Below are 22,338 nucleotides of genomic sequence, written 5' to 3'. Positions count from 1 at the left end.
TGTCAAATTGTCCGCTCTCGCTCGTTGACGCATCGCATAAATTATAAATTCATGTGTCTGTCCGCTTATTGACAATAAAATTTAGCCAATGAGCGGGCGAGAATTTCTGCAGTTATTGTAAAAAACAGAATGGATAGTGAATAACGTAGTCAATCGGAGAACAGCAATCGTGAAAGAACGCTAGTAGATTTATACTAAAACTCGATAGAAACACCGAGAACATGTTTTCTATTTCATAATTGTGAATTGTTATTTTCACGGAAAAATCCTATTAGACCAGCAAGAAGAACTTGAATGTTAACATCAACGATCGAGCGTCAAGGGTTGATACATCATTACATTCTCCCAACTTGCACTATAAGAAATGTATGAAGAACAGTAAGGAAAATTTGTATGTTGACTCACAGCTTAAACGCGAGTTGATACCCCGGGGGAGACTCCCAAATAGAAAGGACGGGGGTGTTCAGCCTCAAAAGGTCCACAGTAGGAGCTTTTAGGGTACCTTTTAGGGTATTGCGCCGAAAAAAATATGACAGGAAATAATGCGTTGCTTTAGAATTAGTATCACTCAACCGACAAAAAAGATACGCTGCGAAACTCTTCTACAAACCCATTTTATTTATTTAGAGATAGGTAGTGAAATCTTGGTTACAAAGGAGCGAGTTCTAAACAGTGCAATTTATCACCAAACTAACTTAAGCCTACGACTAAAACTTAAGTCACCACAGACACAAACCCACAGTAAACGTTGCTGTCTCCGAAGAAATCTTCTCTCAATCCGCTGAAGTTCCTCAATAGCTCTCTACGATTCTCATGATATAGCTTCTCCAGTCGGTCTCTGCCGACAACAACCCAAGCTAGCTAACTTATATATAATTAATGAATATTCTAGAACGTTCTGGGAACTTCGAACACGACTATTTATGTAGCATTACATCGTCGTTATATCATCTAGTAGAATGTTCCGGAAACTGCCCCGTATCGTGACAGTAGAAGGTTCTGGCACAAACATTGCGTGACTAAACATTCTAGAAGTTACCAGAAACTTAGTATTTACAATTGCTCTCCATAACAATTGGTACTGGCTAAGGAGTGAAAAGAAATTTCAAGCCACACCCACAAATAAGGATCTTGGTACCTCTTAGGGCTTTCTTTGAAAATTTCCGACAAGCAGCCGTGTCCTTTTAACATGGAAGTCTTCCCGAGGGATGATACTTTATTAAATTCTCCCAACTAGTACGGTAAGAAATGTAGAGAGAATGTTTACATACGTTAGTGTGAGTATATTCGTATCCGTCCACGTTGAATACTGGAAGAATGATCCATTCGTAATTATCAAGCATGAATTTAACATCTGAGTTGGTTTTACGAGTGGCCAGCATCTAAAGAGGGAAAAATTCTTTATCAGTAACAACCCTTGGCAAACGTCAGCATGCTAATCTGACATTTAGTCAGGTAGCATGTATCTACATTGTATACCATAGTTCATAGTATACGAGAATTCCTCTTTCGCTTAGTCCGTCGAGCGAGACCGTAAATAAACTGCGAGGACAAAAATGGCCGTGTGAAATAAGCGCGCGAAAAGAGTCCTTGGCGCGCTTCTCGCCTCCAGGATCGGAGTTCGCGCGGCCATTGTTTTCTTCTTCATTCGGTTTTCTTTCGCGGCACGCACGACGGACCAAGCGAAAGAGGGACTATTCGTAGACTACAACATAATTAACCACAAGTAAAGAAAAGACGTCAGGGGAAAAAAAAATTTAAAATCAGGAAAAAATATACTATTTTAAAACGAATTAAGGTAGAACCTTTTACGTTTATATTCTGAATACTTTAACAGTTCGCCGTTAGACGCTGTTTCTTCGAAAACATTCCTAGACTTTACCAGTACGATTTTCGTTTTCGTTAAGTTCTGTAGAAGTAGACAAACAAGCATCGAGAAAATTCCCCCGTTTTCTTCCATATTAAAAAAAAAGTAAAGCGTACTTTTTTGCTAACCTGTCTTATTATATACATGCACGTGGCTGGGCTGATCCATTCTCTGGCGTGAATTCCACAGTTGAAAAAAAAGAGAGGCTTCTTTCCTGATCCAGACTTAATCTAAAAAGAAAATTTATTGAGAAAACTACCCTTTAGAATGTCGTCAAGATGCCGTTGAGGTGTGGATGGTGGGGTTGGAATCTTTCTCCCAATTTTCTGTCAGCTCCATTTATCAGAAACGTTTGCAGATCTCAGATCTCAGTGGACGGTTAAATTCTTGACCAATTCTCAGCTATCAGCCCGGGGGGTGGGGGTACTCCTAGAAAAATTGAGTAGTGGTTTGCGGCCCGCTTCCCAAAACCCTTACTCTATTTAAGACCAAAATCTACGATTTTCCCTACCCTATTTATGACCTTACCAAAAATTCGATGCCCTAGTTTATTCGATACCCTGACCCTTAAAATCAAAACCCTGTTTCAGACCTGCTTTATAATTATGTACTTAGTTCAGACAGTTGTTAAAGGAATTGTGAAGGACTTTTTTTGATGGTCTTATCAATAATGATGAAAAAGTAGCTTCGTCTAAAAAACACACCCAATTCAAGACTAGAGTGAAAAATACATTCCCGATTTGGGACCAAAATCGCCAAAATCGATCCTCTTTATCTGACCAAAACGGCTACAAAGCCATACCCTTTTAGGCCGCACATACCTCTCTAACCCATATAAGGAAGTACCCCTCCCCCGCCCCTGGAGGAGGCTATCAGTTAGAAACCATCCATATTATGATTTGAGACAACGATGATAACAAAAAAACCGGCAGGGGACAATGATATTGAAAATCAGAATAAGGTTTAGTTAGTGTAGCTGAAGAAGCTATAAATCAAACCTTAATAGCCAGCTGGTCACGGCTCTGGAGGGATTTTCCCAAAGAGAAAGTAGAGGCAACATCGGAGTGCGCAGAAGCAAGTTTTCGAATTTCAGAATGGATCTGTACAAAAATAATACAGAAAATACTTTTTTAACTGGAACAAGACAAATCTGTAATTTACTCAATTGCCAAGTAGGTTTGAGAATCGAAGTTGAAATCAGTGTAGTGATTCTAAAACGGTGATAATGTATTTCGTTTCAACTATTTCAGTTACACTTTGTGTGAACTACATAGTGTCATCACTAGGATATTTAGGGACGGACCATCAGTTGTTTTTTTTTTTGAGAGCAAGGGTGGTGGAGGGGAGGAGGGGTCGGTGGTTGGACAATCTAAAAAAAAAAACCTGCACAGCAAAAACTGCTGAAGTAAAATTGTGCAAGGAGAGCCATGGAGGAAAAAAACAAAAAACACGAGCAAGTGCTTTCCATTATCCAGGTCTCGTGTTTGACTTTTTAAAAAGATTCTTGCAATAGCTGTTGCCCACCAAAAATAACCTCATGCACAACCTAAAGGTGAGAAAAAAAAACCATGCCCAGAAAATTGCTCACCCCCTCCCCCCCCCCCCTCAAAAGATAAGGTCCTTCCCTTATAAACAGATATGCGTACACGTGCCATTTCGTGGTTATGTTCCATTCAAAACTGAACTCTCAATTTATCTGTTCCTAAGGGTTCCCAGCCTCCTTTTGTAGAGCACATCGTAGAAGGTAATGATGGTGGACTGAAACAGTATTTTGAGTTATTTTGGTCACGTACCAATTTACCTTTAAATTGAAGGAAACCTGAATATAGTAGTTATTAAGATAGAAAAACACCAAAGAGAAAATAATAAACCATAAAGGAACAAGAATGGTTTTGAAGATGGAAAAGATAAACACGGGCTAGAAACGATGAACATGAGAAATTAAGGCCAACCTTTTAAGATGCACAAACCGTGAAGTCGCTCCTGTGAGTATAGTTTGATTGATTAACTGACGAAATACCTTTGAGGCTTCCTTTGCAAATCCCCGAAATGCTGTACAACTAGTCTGATATGATCTGTAGCGGCTAAAATTAGGCACACAACACATACAACAGTGACGTAGGCACAGAATGTATACATACTTTGATGAGTGCGTACCAGAATTCATAAATTGACAGGACGCTCTTAAAGATAAGAGTATTACCTCTCCGACTCTGTGATATGAGCCGTCAAATCCCCCAGCTCTTGCAGTTCCCTTTTCCTGTTGAATAATCTTGTTCACGTCTTGCGTTGACACTGTAAAGGCAATATTGGCACCGTTCAAAAGGGCCTCAAGTTTCTGCACGGCGACTGGTTCAACACGGATTTCAACAGGGTCGAGAGACTCCGTAGGATATGTCCAAAAGTCAATCTGAAATCGAGAAGTCATCGCGAGCTAAGACTCTGACCGCCGTTTAAAATCAAACAAACACAGCGAACATCGCATATTTTGTTATGCTTATAAATAACACCACTACGATCGTTTTTGAAAACATGCTCTCTTGGAGAGAGTGACAGACGGTCACTTTTAGCTTGGCGTTGATGTTGGAGCCTTATGCATCACACAGCGTGACAATGGTTGATGATAATGATGAGTAAAACGACAATGACGACGACGTCAATGCTGATGTTGTTGTTGTTGTTGATGATGATGATGATGTTGATAAAATTAATGAGGAAAGTGATGTTCATTATGATTATAATGATGACGATTATAATTATAATGATGATAATGATATTGTTTTTGATAATAAAGAAAGTGATGATGATGATGATAATAAAGATGAAGATATGGCGAGCGTAGGTTTACTCCGATCAGACTAAGTTGAATATCAAGCAAGGTAGTTTAAAAAGCAGTTTCACCTCCAAAAATACCTAAGGTATCTGGTTTTAAACCGTTAACATACCATGCAGCACAGTAGTCTAATATAGCTATATTCTCATGTCTTGGAAGTCTTACCCCATCATCTCCCGCTTTGAGAATCTTATCCAAGAAAGCTACGTCATCCTTGTTCTTTGGGTAAGAGCGGTACAGTTTATCCCTGTTAAATAAAGTATGCGATGAAAAGACTGAGCTGTGGTTTGTATAAGTTTTGGTTAAAATAGTTGAAAAAGAACTTATCGATAATGTTTTTCCGAAAATCTAGAAATTCCTCAACTTTCCCATGAAGATATAAAATGTATTTCTTAAAGCCCTGATATTCTTGGCTTTTTCAGATAAATTGTCGATGTCAAGAATACATTTTTTATTTGGATTATATAAGGTTTTCTTTGATGTGTGGTTGGCAGTTTTCTTCCTGAGAAAACTTGCCAAAAATGATGATAGTGATCATCAAACAGGATCTGAAGCTACTTCAAATTCAAATTGAATATCACGGAAAAAATAAAAGGAGAGCCTTTATCAGTCAGGCAGTTTTTGCGATTTTTGTTGACACACCTTACCAGATGGTTGCCTCGAAAAAAGCACAATCGCAAAAATGGGCTTTTGAATTTTGAATCGAAATCAGGGGTTTCAATTGTACCGAAGATGAAAGGGGAAAAAAAAGCTAATTAAAGTTTCTAAACTTGTGGTTTTGTTAATTTGGTTCAGCCGATCAACAACCATTGTTAAATCTCTATGGAAGCCTAAAAGGGTCGCTTGGTGTAGGAGGTAGTCGGCAGTTGCAGTCCGATGTCCGTTTCTTTCTTATTCTACGAAGAAGTTAGGTGTCGAGAGGTTTCGAATATTTGAACTCTTTCTCCTGTTGACATTTGGGGCCACAAATTGTCCGAGGGGCTTTAATAATTTTTTTTTTTGAATTAATGAAAAAATAACAAAAATTTGTCCGAGGTATTTGTTGTAATTCAGATCAGAAGCATGTACAACAGCTATTTGAAATGGACCTGAAACTTATCTTATCTGTTATCAAGTAAAACCAGTAAATTAACCGGGTCATGATATGAAAAATTTTATACGGCACAAGGAAAACGAGTTGTGACTACTCGCATTTTAAAGGGAACTCAAAAAAAATTGCTGTGACCGGGATTGAATGGCTCGAGAGGAATACGTAATATAACGAAAGGTTTATACGATAACTTATATACTCCATAGCTAGGCAGAAAATAAGGAAACAATGGAAAAATGTCACGGAGTAACATATTTTTTTAAAGTTTTAGTGTGACGCGGGAGTACTAAACGATTTCATTTAGAGTTAAGTTATATATGTCTCTGGGTCTATCACACCAGACCTGAGGGGAAATAGTTTTAAACTATTACTTACCCTTCAAAGGACTCGGGTTCGCCAAACACCGATGCAAAGAAGAGAAAGAGAGCGACTTCCCGTGCGCCCTTCATGTTGATTTGAAGTGTTCTGAAAAGAAGCCTTAAGGTGTTTAAGGCTTGGTTGCCCTACCACCCTCCGCGTAAACAAACAGTTTCAAGACCAGATGTCTTAGTCTAATCGAAAACTAGGCAGGGGTAGGTGCTGGTGTAAAGTTTTGCTTACCTTATTTGTCAAGAAGACAGAACTAAAAGGCGTAATTTGATATAGATTGTGAAAAGCCAAAACGAGATACTAAGGTTGTATCTGGATTGACTTACTATTCCGTCTTAGAATAAGAAAAAGAAATTTTGTTAATTGTGCTTGCAACAATTATTGAAACAGCTTTATTTTCTGAGCATCAACTGAATACGCTGAGGTGATGCGTTCTTTTTTGTGTTAAGTACAGTGAAAAAGAATGATTCAACACAAAGCTTCAAAGCCATTTTCGAACAATGAACGTTCTGCGATTGATCAAACAAATGTCGAAAATCTCTTGGAAAAGGTATCACAAAAAGTCATCAAAAGATTAAAAGCATTTTGAGTAATATACGGGAGAGCAGTTCAGGCCCAAACAATCTGTAAAAAACACAATATTGATGCTAAAACATCTTTGAACAGATGAATAGCAGCGCCCGGAAAGCTTCCCTAAGACTATACGCGCTTTCCGTGCGTGCGCACGCTACAGTTTTTTGTATGGCGTGGCTAAATCCACCTACTGAAGAAGGGCTAAGCCCGAAACGTTTAGTTTAACAGTTTAACAGTTTAACAGTTTGACACTTTTCAGAGCATTTTAGCCTTATATACAACTATATGAACGTTAGATTAGTGTGTCCTTGAGAAAAAGATGAAACTGGAAAACTCCTTTATATTGCATGGTATGTTCAGTAAAGGGAATTAATTGAAGGAGTGGAGATTTAAATCTTGAATTCGTTAAATTAAAGTTTGGAAAGGAAGAGATTTAGTTAGGATTGATAAATAATAATTTCTTTTCACTGCATAGTTCTGGAAAGTCGATAATGTAACCGTTCTCTATTCTCATCCGGGTTCGTTCTTTTTTTAGTGCTGTCGGTGAAGAGAGCATTACCAAGCAAAAGTTTTGATTTCTAAACTAATCAAAATTTGCAAGATTTTTAGTTCATCCCTCAATCACTGATTCGAAATCTGAACTCCCTTTACCGACTGCAATATATCTATATTACGGTTAGTTTTTAGAGTTTCGTTTTCAATGACTGCAATGTGTCCGCAGTAGCCGAGGATTTCCTTTATGTTCTGGTTATTTAGCTGTTTATCAACAAGAAGAAATTTTGTTGTCAAAAATTTTAGATTTCAAAGAATTGTGAATTATTAAAACTTGTTTAAAAGGCCTTTCAAAAAATCTGTTTCACAAATAAAATACAAGTGTATAATTAAGTGTGAACAATTTTACATTAAGTGGGAGGAGATTTTTGCACATATGCTACAAGGTCAGAGAAAACAAAACTGTTTTCGCCTAAATTAGTACGAGATTTTTGAATGTAAATGTGTGTCATCATACTTCTCTGCCTCCTGCTTTTTCAGATATCTTGGGCGTTAGTTTCATTAATAGACACTCAGGTGGTGTTGTAAAAAATGTTGTAGGCCCCGGCCAACGTTAACATAATCGACCGCCCCTGTGAAGTTCAATGTTTTCACGGAACATTTTTAGATTTGTTCTTTCGCAAACACCTTCTGCTGGACGATGAAAAGATGTTTTTGAGCAGAAGGAATCACAGACGAAAGCTCTCCTAACAGAGGACATAATACGGACATATCTTTTGTGCGGACAGGTGCGTCACTTGGTCGCAGGGAGACCAGAATACATGTAGGTCCATATACGGTAGAACCCCTTTAATGCGAATAACAAAGAGTCGAAAAAAGAAAACAAGTGTAATCACTTTTTTCGCTTTACTGTGTCAAAATACCTTTTGACTTGGTTTCAAAATGAGGCCGCCGGGTGCAAAACACCTTACCCCGAAAACGAGTTTATTTCTTAAAGTCGGCATTGCGGATGTTTGGTATCGAACCACTGCGTCACGAATGACGCATATATGAACATTTAATCTAGCTTTAATCTCTTACGTTGATTTGTAGGTCATGATCCGTCTCAGTTTTCCCAAGTCTTTACCATCCCCGTTCTCTTTAGCTCTCCTTCCTTTAAGATTACCGTGTACTTTCAGAGTGAAAAATATTCAACCTTCGGTTTTCTCCGTAAAATACAAAAAGCGTAAATATTCCCCGAGAAAATGGATACAGACTCTGTAAACGTGACGTTTTCTACCGGAAGTAAAAGTTTTTTATTGATTGACAGCTAATGGATATTTTCTCAAAAACTTTATTTTAGTTGGATGGGGACACTTGGGAGAGTTTCAACTCAAAGAGAGAAATAGAGAAATCGAGGCACTACATCCGTTGAACTGGAGACATCCCTGCCAGTACAGTAGAACCCCTATTAAGCGGCCACCTACTAAACTGCCATCCCTATTAGGCGGCCAGCAATCAAAGTCCCGATGATGGCTTTTCTATTGTTTCTACCTCTATTATGCGGACAACCCCTTTTAAGCGGCCACGGTCCATTTCCCCGAGGGTGGCCGTTTAATAGGGGCTCGACTGTATATTGTAACCTCAACTGATCCTTAACATTAGCACATTATCATTCTGAGGTATTTCTAGACTTCAAATAATTTTATATCAGATAAGTAAAGTAAAGTAATAACTCTATTTAATGAGGATAAACACGTGGCCCTCCCTTAAACTTAAATAATATACTTTGCCAAAAAAAAACTGACTTAATATCAATTTGGATCGTTGGTCTCCTTCGTAATACTTGCATAAGTTGAATTGCCATTATTCTAAATTTCTTACATTTGGCGTTGGGTAAATATTGATACGACCTGCGTTATTCTTTTTTTGCTATTAGTATGGGTAATAAAAATTCTAATAATTTTCCGAGCCTTCAGGCGAGGGAAATTATTTGCATTTGACAAAACGCAAGTGAAATTATTTCTTAACTTCACGAGTATACTTTTTTATTACCTTGTAATATCATGGTTGATAAATTACACTTACAATCGTGGGCTTTGACTTGATTATTGAGTCGAGAAATTTAGCGCCGAACGTTGCCATGGCAATTTTGCAATTTGACATGTGAAATTATATAGTGTCGCTGAAATTTCGCTCCAAAATTAAGAAGTAATTTATCACCCATGATATCACTGCAAAACCTACACTCACGGCGAGCGCGTGCTCAAGCATATCGAAAGACAGTGTAGTTTTAATTTTCAAAAGGCCTTACAAACACCGCCCTGTTTCATATACAGTCGAACCCCCATAAAGCTGCCACCTATTAAACGGCCACCCCTATTAGGCGGCCAGCAATCGAAGTCCCAAAGATGGCTTTTCTATTGTTTCTACCTCTATTAAGCGGCCAACCCCTTTTAAGCGGCCACAGTCCATTTCCCCGAGGGTGGCCGTTTAATAGGGGTTCGACTGTACACATGTTTCAAATATTTCCCAACTAGTAATCCCAGGCTATCAGCATGCATTGTTTCTCATCTTATGAAGGTAGCGAGAGTCTCCAATCCGACAAAGACTTCCTTGCCAACAGGATCAATGAAGGAAGGCGGAAGTACAAAGCCATTGTTGGTGAAGATAGATGGCTGCAGCTCAACACCGTAGGAATGCGTGACGCCCAAAACGCCGTAAACCCAGTCTGTTGCGTCTCCCGAGGTCTCATCTGTCAATCAAATGGGAACTAAATATTATGCGTGCATGGTAATTTGTACAGTTAAGTTGACAAATAAGGGGTTTGTGCAAGAAATCCACCCCTCCTAAATCCGCCCCTGTTAGTTACTTACTTAATTAATTGGTTATTAATAAGTAAGGCAAGTAACTGAGTAATTAAGTGAATCAGTAAGTAAATAGGTCAATAAGTCAGACAGGTCAATCAATTAATTAATCAATCAATCAGTCAGTCAGTCAGTCAGTCGGTCAGTCAATGTCAGTCAGTCGGTCAGTCAATGTCAGTCAGTCAATTAGTCAGTCAGTCAATCAGTCAGTCAATTAGTCAGTCAGTCAGTCGTCAATCAGTCAGTCAGTCAGTCAGTCAGTCAATTAATCAATTAATCAACCAACCAATCAGTCAGTCAGTCACCGCATTTCTATCAGGAATCAAGCAACGAAAACAAAATCAGTCGAACCGGTGATCTTCGGAGTCATCAAGATGCGATGTTTAGATCCTGATAAGTAAGAGACACATCAGTGAAGGTAACATGCAATACTTACAGATAGCCATAGCTGCTGGGCCATATCCATATCGAGTGCCATTCATGTTTAATATAGCTTGAACAATACGCTTCATTGCAACCCACTGTCAAATGAAAAAAGACAGCGCCGTAATATTTGCACTTTGGTATGAATGAACCATTGTTTGAAACAACTAACGCCCCTAGCTAAGGTCTCACAAACACATGAATATAGAAAAGATTTTTCCATCGATCGATTCTTCTCAATTACGCACATAGACTTAGCCTTTTTTAGTAACATTTTGTTTCCGCCAGAAATGTTTCTTCGTTTGCGCGCCAAGAAAACCATGTTTCCTCAATATCGTCACCCTGTAAATCGATAGATCACAGTACATTAGGTAAACAAACAGTTCTTTATTTATGAGTATACAGCCAAACTTCTCCACACGGACACCTCCAGAATAAGGCTGGAAACCTCCATAATACGGACAGTCCACTTCATCCCAGCAAAAACAGAATTCAGATAACATCTACCGCTACAATACAGGCACCTCCATATAACGAAACTCGGCTGTGTCCCTTGGTTCAACGTATTTTTAAGCGATGACGTATTGTGTGACGTCATCGCTTTATGCTGGCGTGCATGCATTCCTTTGGATAGTGATTTCGCATAGTTTCGTCGCGCTTATGTCCGTGCGCTTATGTCGCGCACGATTTATCCCCCTGTGGAAGCGAAATGCACTCTGGGAGTTCCTTTGCTGCCTTTCTTTGCTGTTTGTAGGTTCAGCGGAGTGCTTTTAATTGTAGCTTTTAAAAGAAGATTTAGGGGTAGATTTTGGTTCATACAGTGTCGGATAAATTTGGGCTCACGAGCAAACTCATAATAACATATCTTCAATACATACAATTTTAGATAGACAAGCGGGTCGAACACGCGATATAACATGTCAAGAGAAAATGATTTTCTCTTGGACAAGTATATGGTTAAAACAACAAATTAATTTCCAGTGAGGTAATTAGCTTTGCCAAATATCTTTAAAGATAATAAGGTGTTGATTTCAGAGAGAGGAACTTTTCAGCGGAGTGCTTTTTATTTCAGTTATTAATCTTTCGTTTGGGTTGGTACATTTCGCTGACCCCTAGCACATGGACTAACAAGATGGACCTGGTACATGAACTACTTGAATGAACCAAAAATGGACTACCCTAAATGTAAGCCCCTAAAATTTCTAACAAAAAGGTTTAAGAATCAGTTTGTCTGCTTATGTTCCAATCTTCTAGGAACAATTTTTAAACGTCATCGCTTCTGCACGCATTGCGTGCCGTCTATTACAATAGCTGCAGATATTCTCGCGCGCTCACCGGCTAATTTTCATCGTCAATAGGCGAACAGACACATGACTTTGTAATGTATGCGATAATTTATTGTAAAAAAACAAATTGACGTTAGTTTTTCATGCGTCTGTCCTGTTATTGATCATTAATTTCGTCATAGCATTGTCAAAGTAGGTTTGGATATCACGTCGTGGATCCGCAGCTACCTTGACCATGATATGTCGAAATTCGTTGTCAATGACAGGACAGACGTATGAAAAACTGACTTCAATTTGTTAAGTTGAAACTGCCTTATAAACCTTTCTAAAGAGGAGTAAAACCTCGTAACTTACTGGTGAAATAAACAACAATTAGAAAATTTCATAATGTGTTTATTTCACAGAATCGAACCGGTTCTCCTTTGTCTTTGCTTTTTAGAGTCATGGTTGTGAATTCACTTTCTAGTTAATTACTTTCTCTTAAAAACCTCAAACCGTCTGACCATAACTTTGGTATCATTGATCACTGATCATTGATAAACGAGATCGAAGACAAACTATTAGACATACAGACAGACAGACAGACAAACAGACACACAGATAGACAGACAGACAGACAGACAGACAAAGAGAAACAAAACAATTGTACTTACATGCTTGGCATACGTTGGTGGAAAATAACGTCTAGTAAAGCCCCATGGGGACATCCAAAGCTGGCCGTAGGAGTGAAAGTCTACATAAGCCTTTATACGTCTTCTTATAGAGTACATGTACAGTGCCAAATTGTGAGTTTCTGGCTCTGAAAAAGGCCTCGTTCCTGGATAAATATCACTGCAAGGTTGGCCATAGTCTGCTCCAACAGCTGTTGGTTAAAATACAACATCATGTAGTCGCATCAGGGTAATCACAGCAATTGTAAGTATAGCAACGAACCAATCAGAGCTCGGAGAAAAAAAGCGCCGGAAATAATATTGCCAGTGTCAAGCGCGCGAAACCAAATTACCAGTGCCAAGCGCGGGAAATTAGGTAGCCGGTGCCAAGCGCGGGAAATGCACTCCTTGAAAGCGCGGGAAACGCGCTCGTGAGCCGAATTTCAAATGGTAATTACTTTTCAAAACTAAGACTAAGGTGTATATGCTTGGAAAAGAAAAGAGTTCTTAAGATATGTTGGTAATACGAGCCAAACGACATTGGAAGTACTTACTTGCCCATCTGAAGTTGAAATTCCTATTCAGGTCCGTTCCAACACAGTCAGTTGAGTTCGGTCTTCTATTTTTTCTCCACAGACGATCCTTTTATTAATAACACAAGCGACACATATCATTTATTTGTAATGTAGCAGAGAAAATAAATAAAAGATAAATCCTTCAGAATAATAGGCATTTGATTTTTAGTTGCCAAAAGATTTGAATAAACACGTGAGCAAACCGGCCTTTTGCTTCGTAGTATCAATTCTTTCCCCGTCACGGGGTGGGCAGGGGGATCAATTCTTCCCCTTTCACAGTAACTTCTGAGTTGACGGCAAAGTTGCCCCCCCCCGCCACGCCCCCCCCCCAAAATAAAATTTCACAATGATGAGGCAATGACGGGATGAAAATATTGCGTTGTCCGCGCTCACTCCTCTTTTATACAATTGAATCCTGTGAGATGAGCTTTTCTTCAGTTTCTGTAACATCAAGCAGTTGTTTAGGAGGATTTCTACTCCCCTCTAGATGTCATATATGTCAGTCCATAGCTGGGTTACCTTCAGCAGTGAATTCGCCGGTACCTATTTACATACTTGGGATGGTGAAAGACTCTGTAAGAGTTATCATAACCGTGACGGTGTTTGGATATCTGATCTTATTTGGCGTAGTTTTGGACGATTCTATTTCTCCGTTTTTTTCCCCTTAGTTTTAGTTTTGATTGAGAAGGTAAATCAAACACTCAAGACAGTGTTTGACCACACCTCGAAGTTTGTCAAAAAGACTCCGCTGCGCGTCGTATTTTCAACTCTCTTCTCGGTATTTGGATATGTAGTCAATCACGGTCTTTCATGTTTGATATCATGACTACCAAGAGTGCAACGCAACGACCCGACCAGAACTCGAGCCCAGACCCCTCGATCTGGAGTCCAGCAGGGTCTGGCATTGAACACACGAAGCCTTACTTACCGTGGTGTGAGAATAGATATATCCATCTACGTTCACAACAGGCACTATTATCCATTCCAACTTGTCCACTAAGAACTTGACAGAGCTGTCTGTAGAGTACTTAAGCAGAAGCTAGGATGAACAAAAACGTAAGGCTAGTTATTTCTGTTCAAGGGGGAATTGATCGGTTTACCCTTAAGAAGTCTAACTCTGTTTTATTTCCGGAGATGTCCTAGTTTCCTTCCCAGCCGTTAACAGGATCGTCATACCACGTTCCTCCTAAAAGAAATAGATAATAAACCGCGCATCTTGAAAAAAGCAGCTAATTTTTTCAAGTGTGTCTCTCGTTATCCATCTTAATGCTTCACAGTTACAACCATCACTTGCTTTTAGGTCTATTATAAACTCCTTAGTGTTTATTTTGCACTTATTCTTCATTGTAAAGTTAATTTTGCACATCACAAAAATGACTTTACATATGAAATAATAGACTGCTCACAGCCCTCGATTTTCTCGTATTCTTATTCGATCGTTGAACGCGCGGATAGAATCGCGAGAGAACTAGACGCCAGCGCAAAACGGAAGACTTGACTGGGTAGGGGGTGGAGACCGAGAACCCCCACCCCCGCGTGCGTCGCGCTCGCTTTGCTCGCTTCAACTGATACAACGCCAGCTGTGGTGAGCACAACAATATATTTAAACCTACATACCTCTCTAGCGACATATACACAGGATGATATAGTGATCCACTCTCTAGCGTGTATACCACAGTTAATGAACATCACCGATTTCTTTGAGGTGGAGATGTTTGATGAGATCTGCGATAGGAAGTACAGCGATTTTCAATTGAGTAATCAGGCAATTACTTTGGTTTTGGTTTTACTACGGTGTAAGATTAGCTGAGTAGTCTATTAAATTGGCAAGTAATTGGTTTGGTTTTGGTTTAACGACACTCGATTGTATTGTAGCTGATTCTAATACGCTGTATTGACAAGCACTAAGCTCAAAATTGCATAACACTTAAAAAAGATAAAAGAAGCGCACATAGCCATTTTAAAACTTCCACGGTGCCTAACCACTTCCCCTTACACGTCTGTTCCTTTTAGTCAAACTTCCATTGACTCCTCTATCCCTCCGGCTCCCTCCAATATATGCCACTCCCCTCTCATGACTCCACAATAGTTATCCGTAAAATGGGCATATACGTTTTCAATGTATGCTTCTTTACACGTCTCTCCGACTAACCTAATTCTCACGCTTTCTCCCAACGAAATGTCCGTACTTCCTCTTCTACTCAGACCTTACTGATTTCCTGCGACTCCCTCCGGGAATTAAGCTAATCTCCACGCTCTCCTTTCCCCTAATACCCTCCGCCTCTCCTCCCACGTTCCAATTTTTTTGCGTGCGTCGAAATATTTATTATGTTCGTGTACGTGTAAGATGGAATATCAGAACATGATTTTTTTTCTCAAAAAGGGACTTTTCCCAGTTCCCTGTGTAGTTTGGAGGAAACGAAGATATCCACGAAGGGAAATCACTTATTTATGTCTTCAACAAACAGTCAATATGTCAAACAGTCAATAATTTCAACAGCATTATGTTACTTACCCTAATGCCATACATTGTTCTGTTCTCGTATGTTTTTCCCAAGCTGAAAACCCTCGCTAGGCTTTCATTCAGACCTGCAAGGCGCTTTATTTCATGAACGATCTATGAAAAGTGAGTAAAAACAAAGAGAACCAAAATTTTTCGTGATAAGGGTAGAAAGGAGACGAAATGAACGCAAACACTAACTGACAGTGCGTAGCAGCTGCGCAAACGGTAATCGTAAGGGGAATGAGGAAGAGGGCGATTTCAATTCCCAATCTCCTCTCTTTTTGTGTTTTCGCTCACCAAACTCTAATTTCGCTCTCGTTCCGCACAGCAACAACGGCAACAACAGCAACAACAACAACAACAACAACAACAACAACAGTACTTCATTTAAACAGGATTTTGTATAAAGTAATTGGTTTGCCTGTGGGTTCTTGTATCTAGCAAAAAGTTTCAGAAAACATAAATATGTAATAATAATAATAATAATAATAATAATAATAATAATAATATATGTATTCATTTACATTAATAAAACTTAAAATCCGTTACGTTCTTGCTTTGCGTTTGGACTTCGAGTTCGAAGTCGCATTGAAGTCTAACTGTTTAAAGCTGTTTAATAAAAACGTCTTTTCTAACTTTAGCATAGAAATGCTTAAAGTTATTAGTGTAGCACCTGGGTGCAGTGTTCCAAAGTACAGCACCCCGGTAGCTGATCAAGTTTTTTATAAAGTACGAACAATTATGGAACAAACCTACATTTTCAGAAACTAACCTGGGAATATGAGTGAAATTTTCCATTGAATGGAACAGCGCGTGGTCTCATTCCAGCCTTGTTTATTACGCGCTGCAAGTTTCTAATCTTTATACGGAAAGAAATTGATTTCCGTTTTAGGGCGTGTTTGAATTGCCGCATTCTGTTGTGAGGTACATGGATGTCTACGGGTTTACCAGGCTCAGTGGGGTGGGTCCAAAAATCTAACTGCAAAATGAAAACTTTGTTAGGAGCTACAAACATATTATGCTCTGGATTTCCAGAATAATTATATACGTAAGGACGTACTTTCCAGAATACATATCCACGTTACAGAACTCACACACTCATCGAAAAGATTAGGGCACGGAGTTCCCGGTGTTGTGGTCTGGCGTTGTCTCATAGGTTGGTGCTTCATACAGGGTTGCGACTTTCCCCCTCGGACAGAATTGCCCAAGAAAAATGGCTATGAATATGAGGCTATATATAAGACTACTTCCGGTCATGTGACCCATAATGCTTAACCCGGTTTTAGTAGCTTGAATTGACTAGGAGTGTTCCTAGCCCTCCCCACCCTCCATGGGTGAGACGCTAGTCTCAGCATTAAATTCACCAATACCTATTTTTACTCCTGGTTGGGGAGAGGCACTGTGAGAGTAAAGTGTCTTACCCAAGAGCAAAATGCGATGATCCCGACAAGGACTCAATCAAACCCGGACAGCTAGGCTTGAGGCCAGCGCGCATTTCATTAAACTATGGCCAAACGGACTCGCAAGTACGGGCAAGTCGCAAAAGCACATTTCAAGGCTACCGGCTTACTCCAGCACGGGATAGATCCCGTTTTCATTAGCTAATAGGTTGCTATAACAACGAATAGACGTCACTCAACTTGCGTTGACTTGGGTTGGGTGGCCAAACGGTGAAAAACCTTCCTCGACTTGCGTACACATTTGATCTCGACCGACGTGAGCGTAATTCACCGCAAGTCAACGCAAGTGCACGCAAGGCCTGGCCAAACGGAGTAGCAAGTAAACCCAAGTTTTCAACTTGCGTTTACTTGCGAGTCCGTTTGGCCAGGGCATTAGACCACCAGCCGCGTCTTCTCCCAGAATATACAAGATTACAGTATTACGTAAGGCGTACTTAAACTACCTCAAAGTTGTATTTATTGTGGAGCAAATCGTCCAGAAATTTCATGTCTTTTTCTGTTCTGGGAGTAACTTGTAGAACTTGATCTCTGAAATGAAAGTTTAAAGAATAGTATTCAGATACATCCTTGAAAACTAGTGAATTTGCATCTTTGAGAGGACGAAAAACGAAGCGAAAAGAAGAAGGATGGAGAGCGCCTCTTCTCGTGGGGAGGGGCGGATTAATCATATCTTAGATAAATTAACACTTACCTTCGTCCTTGTAGAATTGTAGCAAAAAACTGTGGGTACTGTATTTTTAGTATCACTATTAGCGGGCCAACTAGTACTCCCATATTCTCTTTCCTTTACATATTTAGCTCCTGGCATGAAATCTACTCCGCTCCGCATTCAATGGCACATGAATAACATTCTGCTATGTGTGAACAATACCCCTTCAGATGAAAAGCATAACTTTCTTAATTAACTCTTGAAACAAGAAATTGAAACCGCTAAGGATTACAACAAGCTATTCTTAGTTATTAAGCTGTTTTGACTGTAATTAATACCTGTCTCTAACCAGGCAACTTAACATCTGGTAGATTGTCTCTATTTTAAAAGTAAATCAAACCTATTTCCGCCCCTAGTAGTCGAACCAAATTCGTCTCCAATGTACGTGACTCAATTACACGCAACATAAAATGCACAAGATAAAAAAAAAATACAGAGGTGCTCAATGGGAACCAATGTGTATGGTTTTTGAGCCACTTTAGTCTGAAATAGGGCATAGTTAACTTCATTTACGTATCAAAAACATCCAGCGCGATAGGCGCTAATTGGGGACACATTATAGAAATTAATAAAAATTACTAAAAACTTGCATTTGCGACTAGATGAAGATACTAGAGTTTGATCAGTTTTTTTTTCATTCTTTTTTTTTTTTTCATGTCTCGTACTCTGGCCTGGAATTGGGAAAACTGCTCTGATATTTATCCCTACTTAAAATTGGGGAATTTGAAGTTCTTCTCAAAATCTTTACGCGCGCAACTATGTGAAGCCATTCCTGGATAGCTTAGGTCATCTGTTAGAGATCAGTACTTTTAACGGTCTGAACTATAATAATTTGGGAGGCGCGGTGACCTCACGGTTAGTGCGCTCATCTCCAGATCGAGCGGTCCGGGTTCGAGCCCTGGCCGGGGACATTGTGTTGTGTTCTTGGGCAAGACACTTTACTCTCACAGTGCCTCTCTCCACCCAGGTGTATAAATGGGTACCGGCGAACTAAATGCTGGGGGTAACCCTGCGATGGACTAGCATCCCATCCAGGGAGGAGTAGAAATATTCCTAGTCGCTTCATGCTACAGAAACCGGGATAAGCTCCGGCCTGATGGGCCACTTGGCTCGCATGCAGACTTTACCTTTTTTTTACCTACTATAATAATTAGGTATTAAACTTAGGGTCAGATCTGCAACAGGTTATCGAAAATCACATATTTTCTGGTTTGAAAAACGCTGAGGATTTCAAGAGACACGCCTCGCGCCGTCACCAAAATTTTCCGCAAAGTCCCTCTAGGGAAAATAACGAAGCCGATTTTTTTCGCGCGTTGTCTCTTTCCTTCCGCGAAGAACAATCTCGGGTTGTAAAATTGTCAAACACCTTTAATTTCCTATTTCATACAGGGTTAAGAGAACGAGACGAATTTACTCTCCGAAATGTCACAAAGTTGATGACAGATCCCTGTACATTCTTCTTTGTAATATTAAAGAGAAGTCCTTGATTCGATAACGTTTTCAGGAATATATTGTTAAAGAGGTGTAAAATTGGAACAACTAAGTTTCAATCCAAACCGACACACAAACCACTCATATTGGTGAGTAAATATCGACCAGATTAAGACCGCCAGTGAGTGAAAGAACTATGGTATAACACGATAATATCCGATAGGGGATGAAGACGTATTAAAAATATCACGTTCGAACTGTATGCACTTGAAACTCGTAGACGTGACGGGAACTCATTTAAAATAACAATGATCCGTTTCGATAGTATAACACTTTGCCGGTATGGTTGAGTTTCAACTGAGGAATCAAACGACATTTTTCAAATGTTTCAGTGCCAGAGGCTTGAAACTGTGAGGAAAGTTCTCGAATCTATGACACCGGAAAGCACAGCGCTGGCAAAAGCCTCACGGGATTATTTGTGCGTACAGAGAGTTTACTTTTTTTACTACTCACCCATTATATGTGCGTCGCTTTTGCTGACTTGTCTTTAAAGAAACCAAGACGTCCAAGAAGGTGAATATAACGAGGATTTGACAGAAAGCTTTAAAATGTTCGCGTCGTAACATCTTGAACACGACGAGTGTTTTCTGATCTGGTAATGAATCGTAGTGGTTAATTATAAGTCGAGTAAATACAATAGCTTATTGACTTGACATGTAACTGATATGTCTGTGTGTGATGTGCAAAGGAGGTCATCACGTGCGAGTCGAGTAATCTCCCGTAATCAATCTGACGTTGCGTTACCACCCACCGTCACACACGGGTCGCGTAATCTCGCGTTGCCTTTCTACCCACGACATGAAGTAGAAGTCGCGTATAAGAATTGAAGCTAGGAATTCAGTCGAGATTTCTTGCTTCTCTCTCTGCGTTACGTTGTCTCTGAAACTTGTTCACAAAGAGCGGTAATTGATAATTCCAGTGTTTTAAGGTCATTCCCCAGTATTGCATTGCGCATCCCTACTGCGCATAATTTCACGCGTGATTAGCGCGCGCGCATTAAAAAATGGCGGCTTTTTCTTTGCGGCTGGACCTCGCCCTAAAGGTAAATCGTCATTTTCTCGAAAACAAGTACGGTGACCTATCATTTTTTTCTGTTGTGTTGAATTGAGCAATACATTTCTCTATGCAAAACAAATATGGGCCAATTCTCAGTGTTAAGCAAGAAACAATCGTCGGAAACGTGAATATAGCAAGTAATCGTGACTACTATCATGGTGCCATTATAAGGATTTATTGGGTATAAACAAGGTGCTGTTGCTCTTAAACGAACATGGGGACTCCTTGTTTTTATTTCCAAATTTAAGTTCCTACAATACAAACAATCGATTGGCAAAGTTTGACAAAAATCTCAGTGCAGGTTCTATTTCAGTGGAATGACCTTAAAGGCACAGTCATGACCACGTCTTGAAAAGTCAAAAAATAAAAGATATTGTTAGAGTACACTCTTTTTGTTTTATAATAATATCTTTAGAGGAATATTGAGGCGAATATTTTGGACTATAACAAGGGCTTAGATTTTGTTAAAGGAAACTTTTTATTGTGTTGATGGATAATAAAATACAATCATGAAATCACATCATGTTTCTAAATGAACTTTTTTGACAATTGACAAGTATAGCAATTTTTTTTTTTCCTTTTTCTATGAGAACTAGTTAACAAAACGATAAAACCTACGTGTAAGCCGAGTAAAGCGATAAAGCGATAAAGCACGTGTAACACGACACAGATACAGTTCTACATACATTTTTATTTCAGGATACGTTTAATTTCTGGTCACATCCGTTTTATTTAGCGGAAATACATGTACTGAACTTTGTAATCTAAGAGTGTATACAATAATAATTGCAACTTAAAGTCCGCAGAATAAAAAGAAAGAAAAATATTCATTCTTATAACAGAGAATGTAACTCTGACTGAGATGAGCTCTCTACTTGGCTAACACTCTGACAATCAAGAACTAAACGCACTTGTTCACTTAACAGGGTTCATTGCTATAGATCTTCACTATAACTCAAGTCAGTCCAGCAACTGTCAACTTGTCCCCTTCACACGTTGCTTATAGTTAGTCCAGACTGGAAACTGTCAAAGTTCCAACGAAGTCAACTCATTTGCGCATTATAAATGTTATTATTATCATAACCTTCCTATGGTACCCAGCGCGCTTTTATCCACTCTAGTATCCAGTCTTCTCCCCCAAAAAAACACGTAAGCGACTGGATCCGAGTCTGATGCTTACGTAAGTTCATGCGCAGACTACTATGACAAACAAGTGCGCGCGCACGTGCAGAGGAATGTTTTGAATATTTTCCTTCCATAAGTTTACCGATAATTAAAAGGTTGCTTTTAGTAATTTACGCTAATTTTCTTTCAGTATCTGGTACAAATACAACACGTGAGGAATAGAAATATTATGAGAATCATTTCTGCAAAATTAATCGTATGTAAATCACGATAATGTACAAAAAACTTTAACAAAGATTGTCGTGCAATGGTTTACAAACAGAGCAACTTCAGATTAATTTGTTGTAGAAGAAAGGCGGTAATATTGGCTACGCGCTTTTCCATAAATGAATACTAAGTTGTTTTCACGTTCCAGGTCAAGGACGTGTTAAAAGAGTCCACTGAAGTGCGCCAACATAAAAGAATTATTTGTCCAAGTGGCAATGTTTAGTTTAAAGCGCTCCGGCACTTTCCTTTAAACAGGTGTAAGGTAAAAATATAGTTAGAATTATTTATCAGTGATGTCAACTGATATAGCTTTTTTTAAGGATCACTGAACTGAAAACAAATAGAAATAAGACAGAAAAGTAAATAATTCCAGGAAAAGGACAACATCAACTATTGCTGATTAATGAGGTCAATACCACATGAATCTTACATAAATGATAAATTACAAACCCGAAGATTCAATCAATTTTCAAGGCTATTTTCTCTAGCGTTTAAATCTTTCATTTCCTTTATTTCCTAATATTCGATATCATTGCGAGGAACAAGGGTTGGTAAAACTGTCGTGCGCTGAGAAAATTTCCGAAATTTCAGTAATAAAACATGAAATTTTGTAAGATCAATGTATTTGCTTGTTTTGTTCTTCGACACGCTAATTTGATACGAAACATTTCCTGAGCGCATGTCCATGTCCAAGCTTTAGCGACACCATGAAATTTTTTTTTT

At 39.1% G+C, this 22,338-nt stretch overlaps 2 protein-coding genes across 2 annotated transcripts in view; both read right to left on the bottom strand.

Moving 5' to 3' along the window:
* The window catches only part of LOC110059477 (carboxypeptidase B-like), a 10,534-nt gene extending 4,044 nt beyond the window's left edge, over nt 1-6,490 (bottom strand). Inside the window, exons 1-6 of the mRNA XM_089276106.1 lie at nt 6,166-6,490; nt 4,866-4,947; nt 4,071-4,277; nt 2,866-2,967; nt 1,996-2,097; nt 1,272-1,382 (exon numbers count right to left, since the gene is read on the bottom strand). Coding sequence (XP_089132232.1) covers nt 1,272-1,382; nt 1,996-2,097; nt 2,866-2,967; nt 4,071-4,277; nt 4,866-4,947; nt 6,166-6,239 — 678 coding nt within the window. The 5' untranslated portion in view covers nt 6,240-6,490. The remainder of the gene's footprint in view (nt 1-1,271; nt 1,383-1,995; nt 2,098-2,865; nt 2,968-4,070; nt 4,278-4,865; nt 4,948-6,165) is intronic.
* Nucleotides 6,491-8,495: 2,005 nt separating this feature from the next.
* LOC110059473 (carboxypeptidase B-like) lies at nt 8,496-19,802 on the bottom strand. Its single transcript, XM_020766165.2, has 10 exons — nt 19,621-19,802; nt 17,411-17,495; nt 16,280-16,486; nt 15,520-15,621; nt 14,622-14,729; nt 13,933-14,043; nt 12,984-13,071; nt 12,433-12,641; nt 10,507-10,591; nt 8,496-9,958 (listed from the first exon to the last, which is right to left on the bottom strand). The coding sequence occupies exons 1-10, from the start codon at nt 19,731-19,733 to the stop codon at nt 9,774-9,776; spliced, it is 1,293 nt and encodes a 430-aa protein (XP_020621824.1). The 5' UTR covers nt 19,734-19,802; the 3' UTR covers nt 8,496-9,773.
* Nucleotides 19,803-22,338: the final 2,536 nt, after the last annotated feature.

This window comes from Orbicella faveolata, unplaced genomic scaffold (assembly GCF_042242905.1).
Source record: "Orbicella faveolata isolate gen_17 unplaced genomic scaffold, um_ofav_v1 contig_4, whole genome shotgun sequence".
Taxonomy (NCBI): Eukaryota; Metazoa; Cnidaria; class Anthozoa; order Scleractinia; family Merulinidae; genus Orbicella; species Orbicella faveolata.
The sequence above is the reverse complement of the archived record's forward strand: the minus strand, read 5'-3'. Positions and strand labels throughout refer to the sequence as shown.

Excerpts from the sequence above, each read along its gene's own strand:
- LOC110059473 (XM_020766165.2), bottom strand. The coding sequence starts at position 19,733 with ATGTTACGACGCGAACATTTTAAAGCTTTCTGTCAAATCCTCGTTATA. Across the intron at positions 10,592-12,432 it reads CACCAACGTATGCCAAGCAT|TGGGTTGCAATGAAGCGTAT; the intron begins GTAAGTACAATT and ends TTCATTTGACAG. Across the intron at positions 9,959-10,506 it reads CCCAGCAGCTATGGCTATCT|ATGAGACCTCGGGAGACGCA; the intron begins GTAAGTATTGCA and ends TTTGATTGACAG.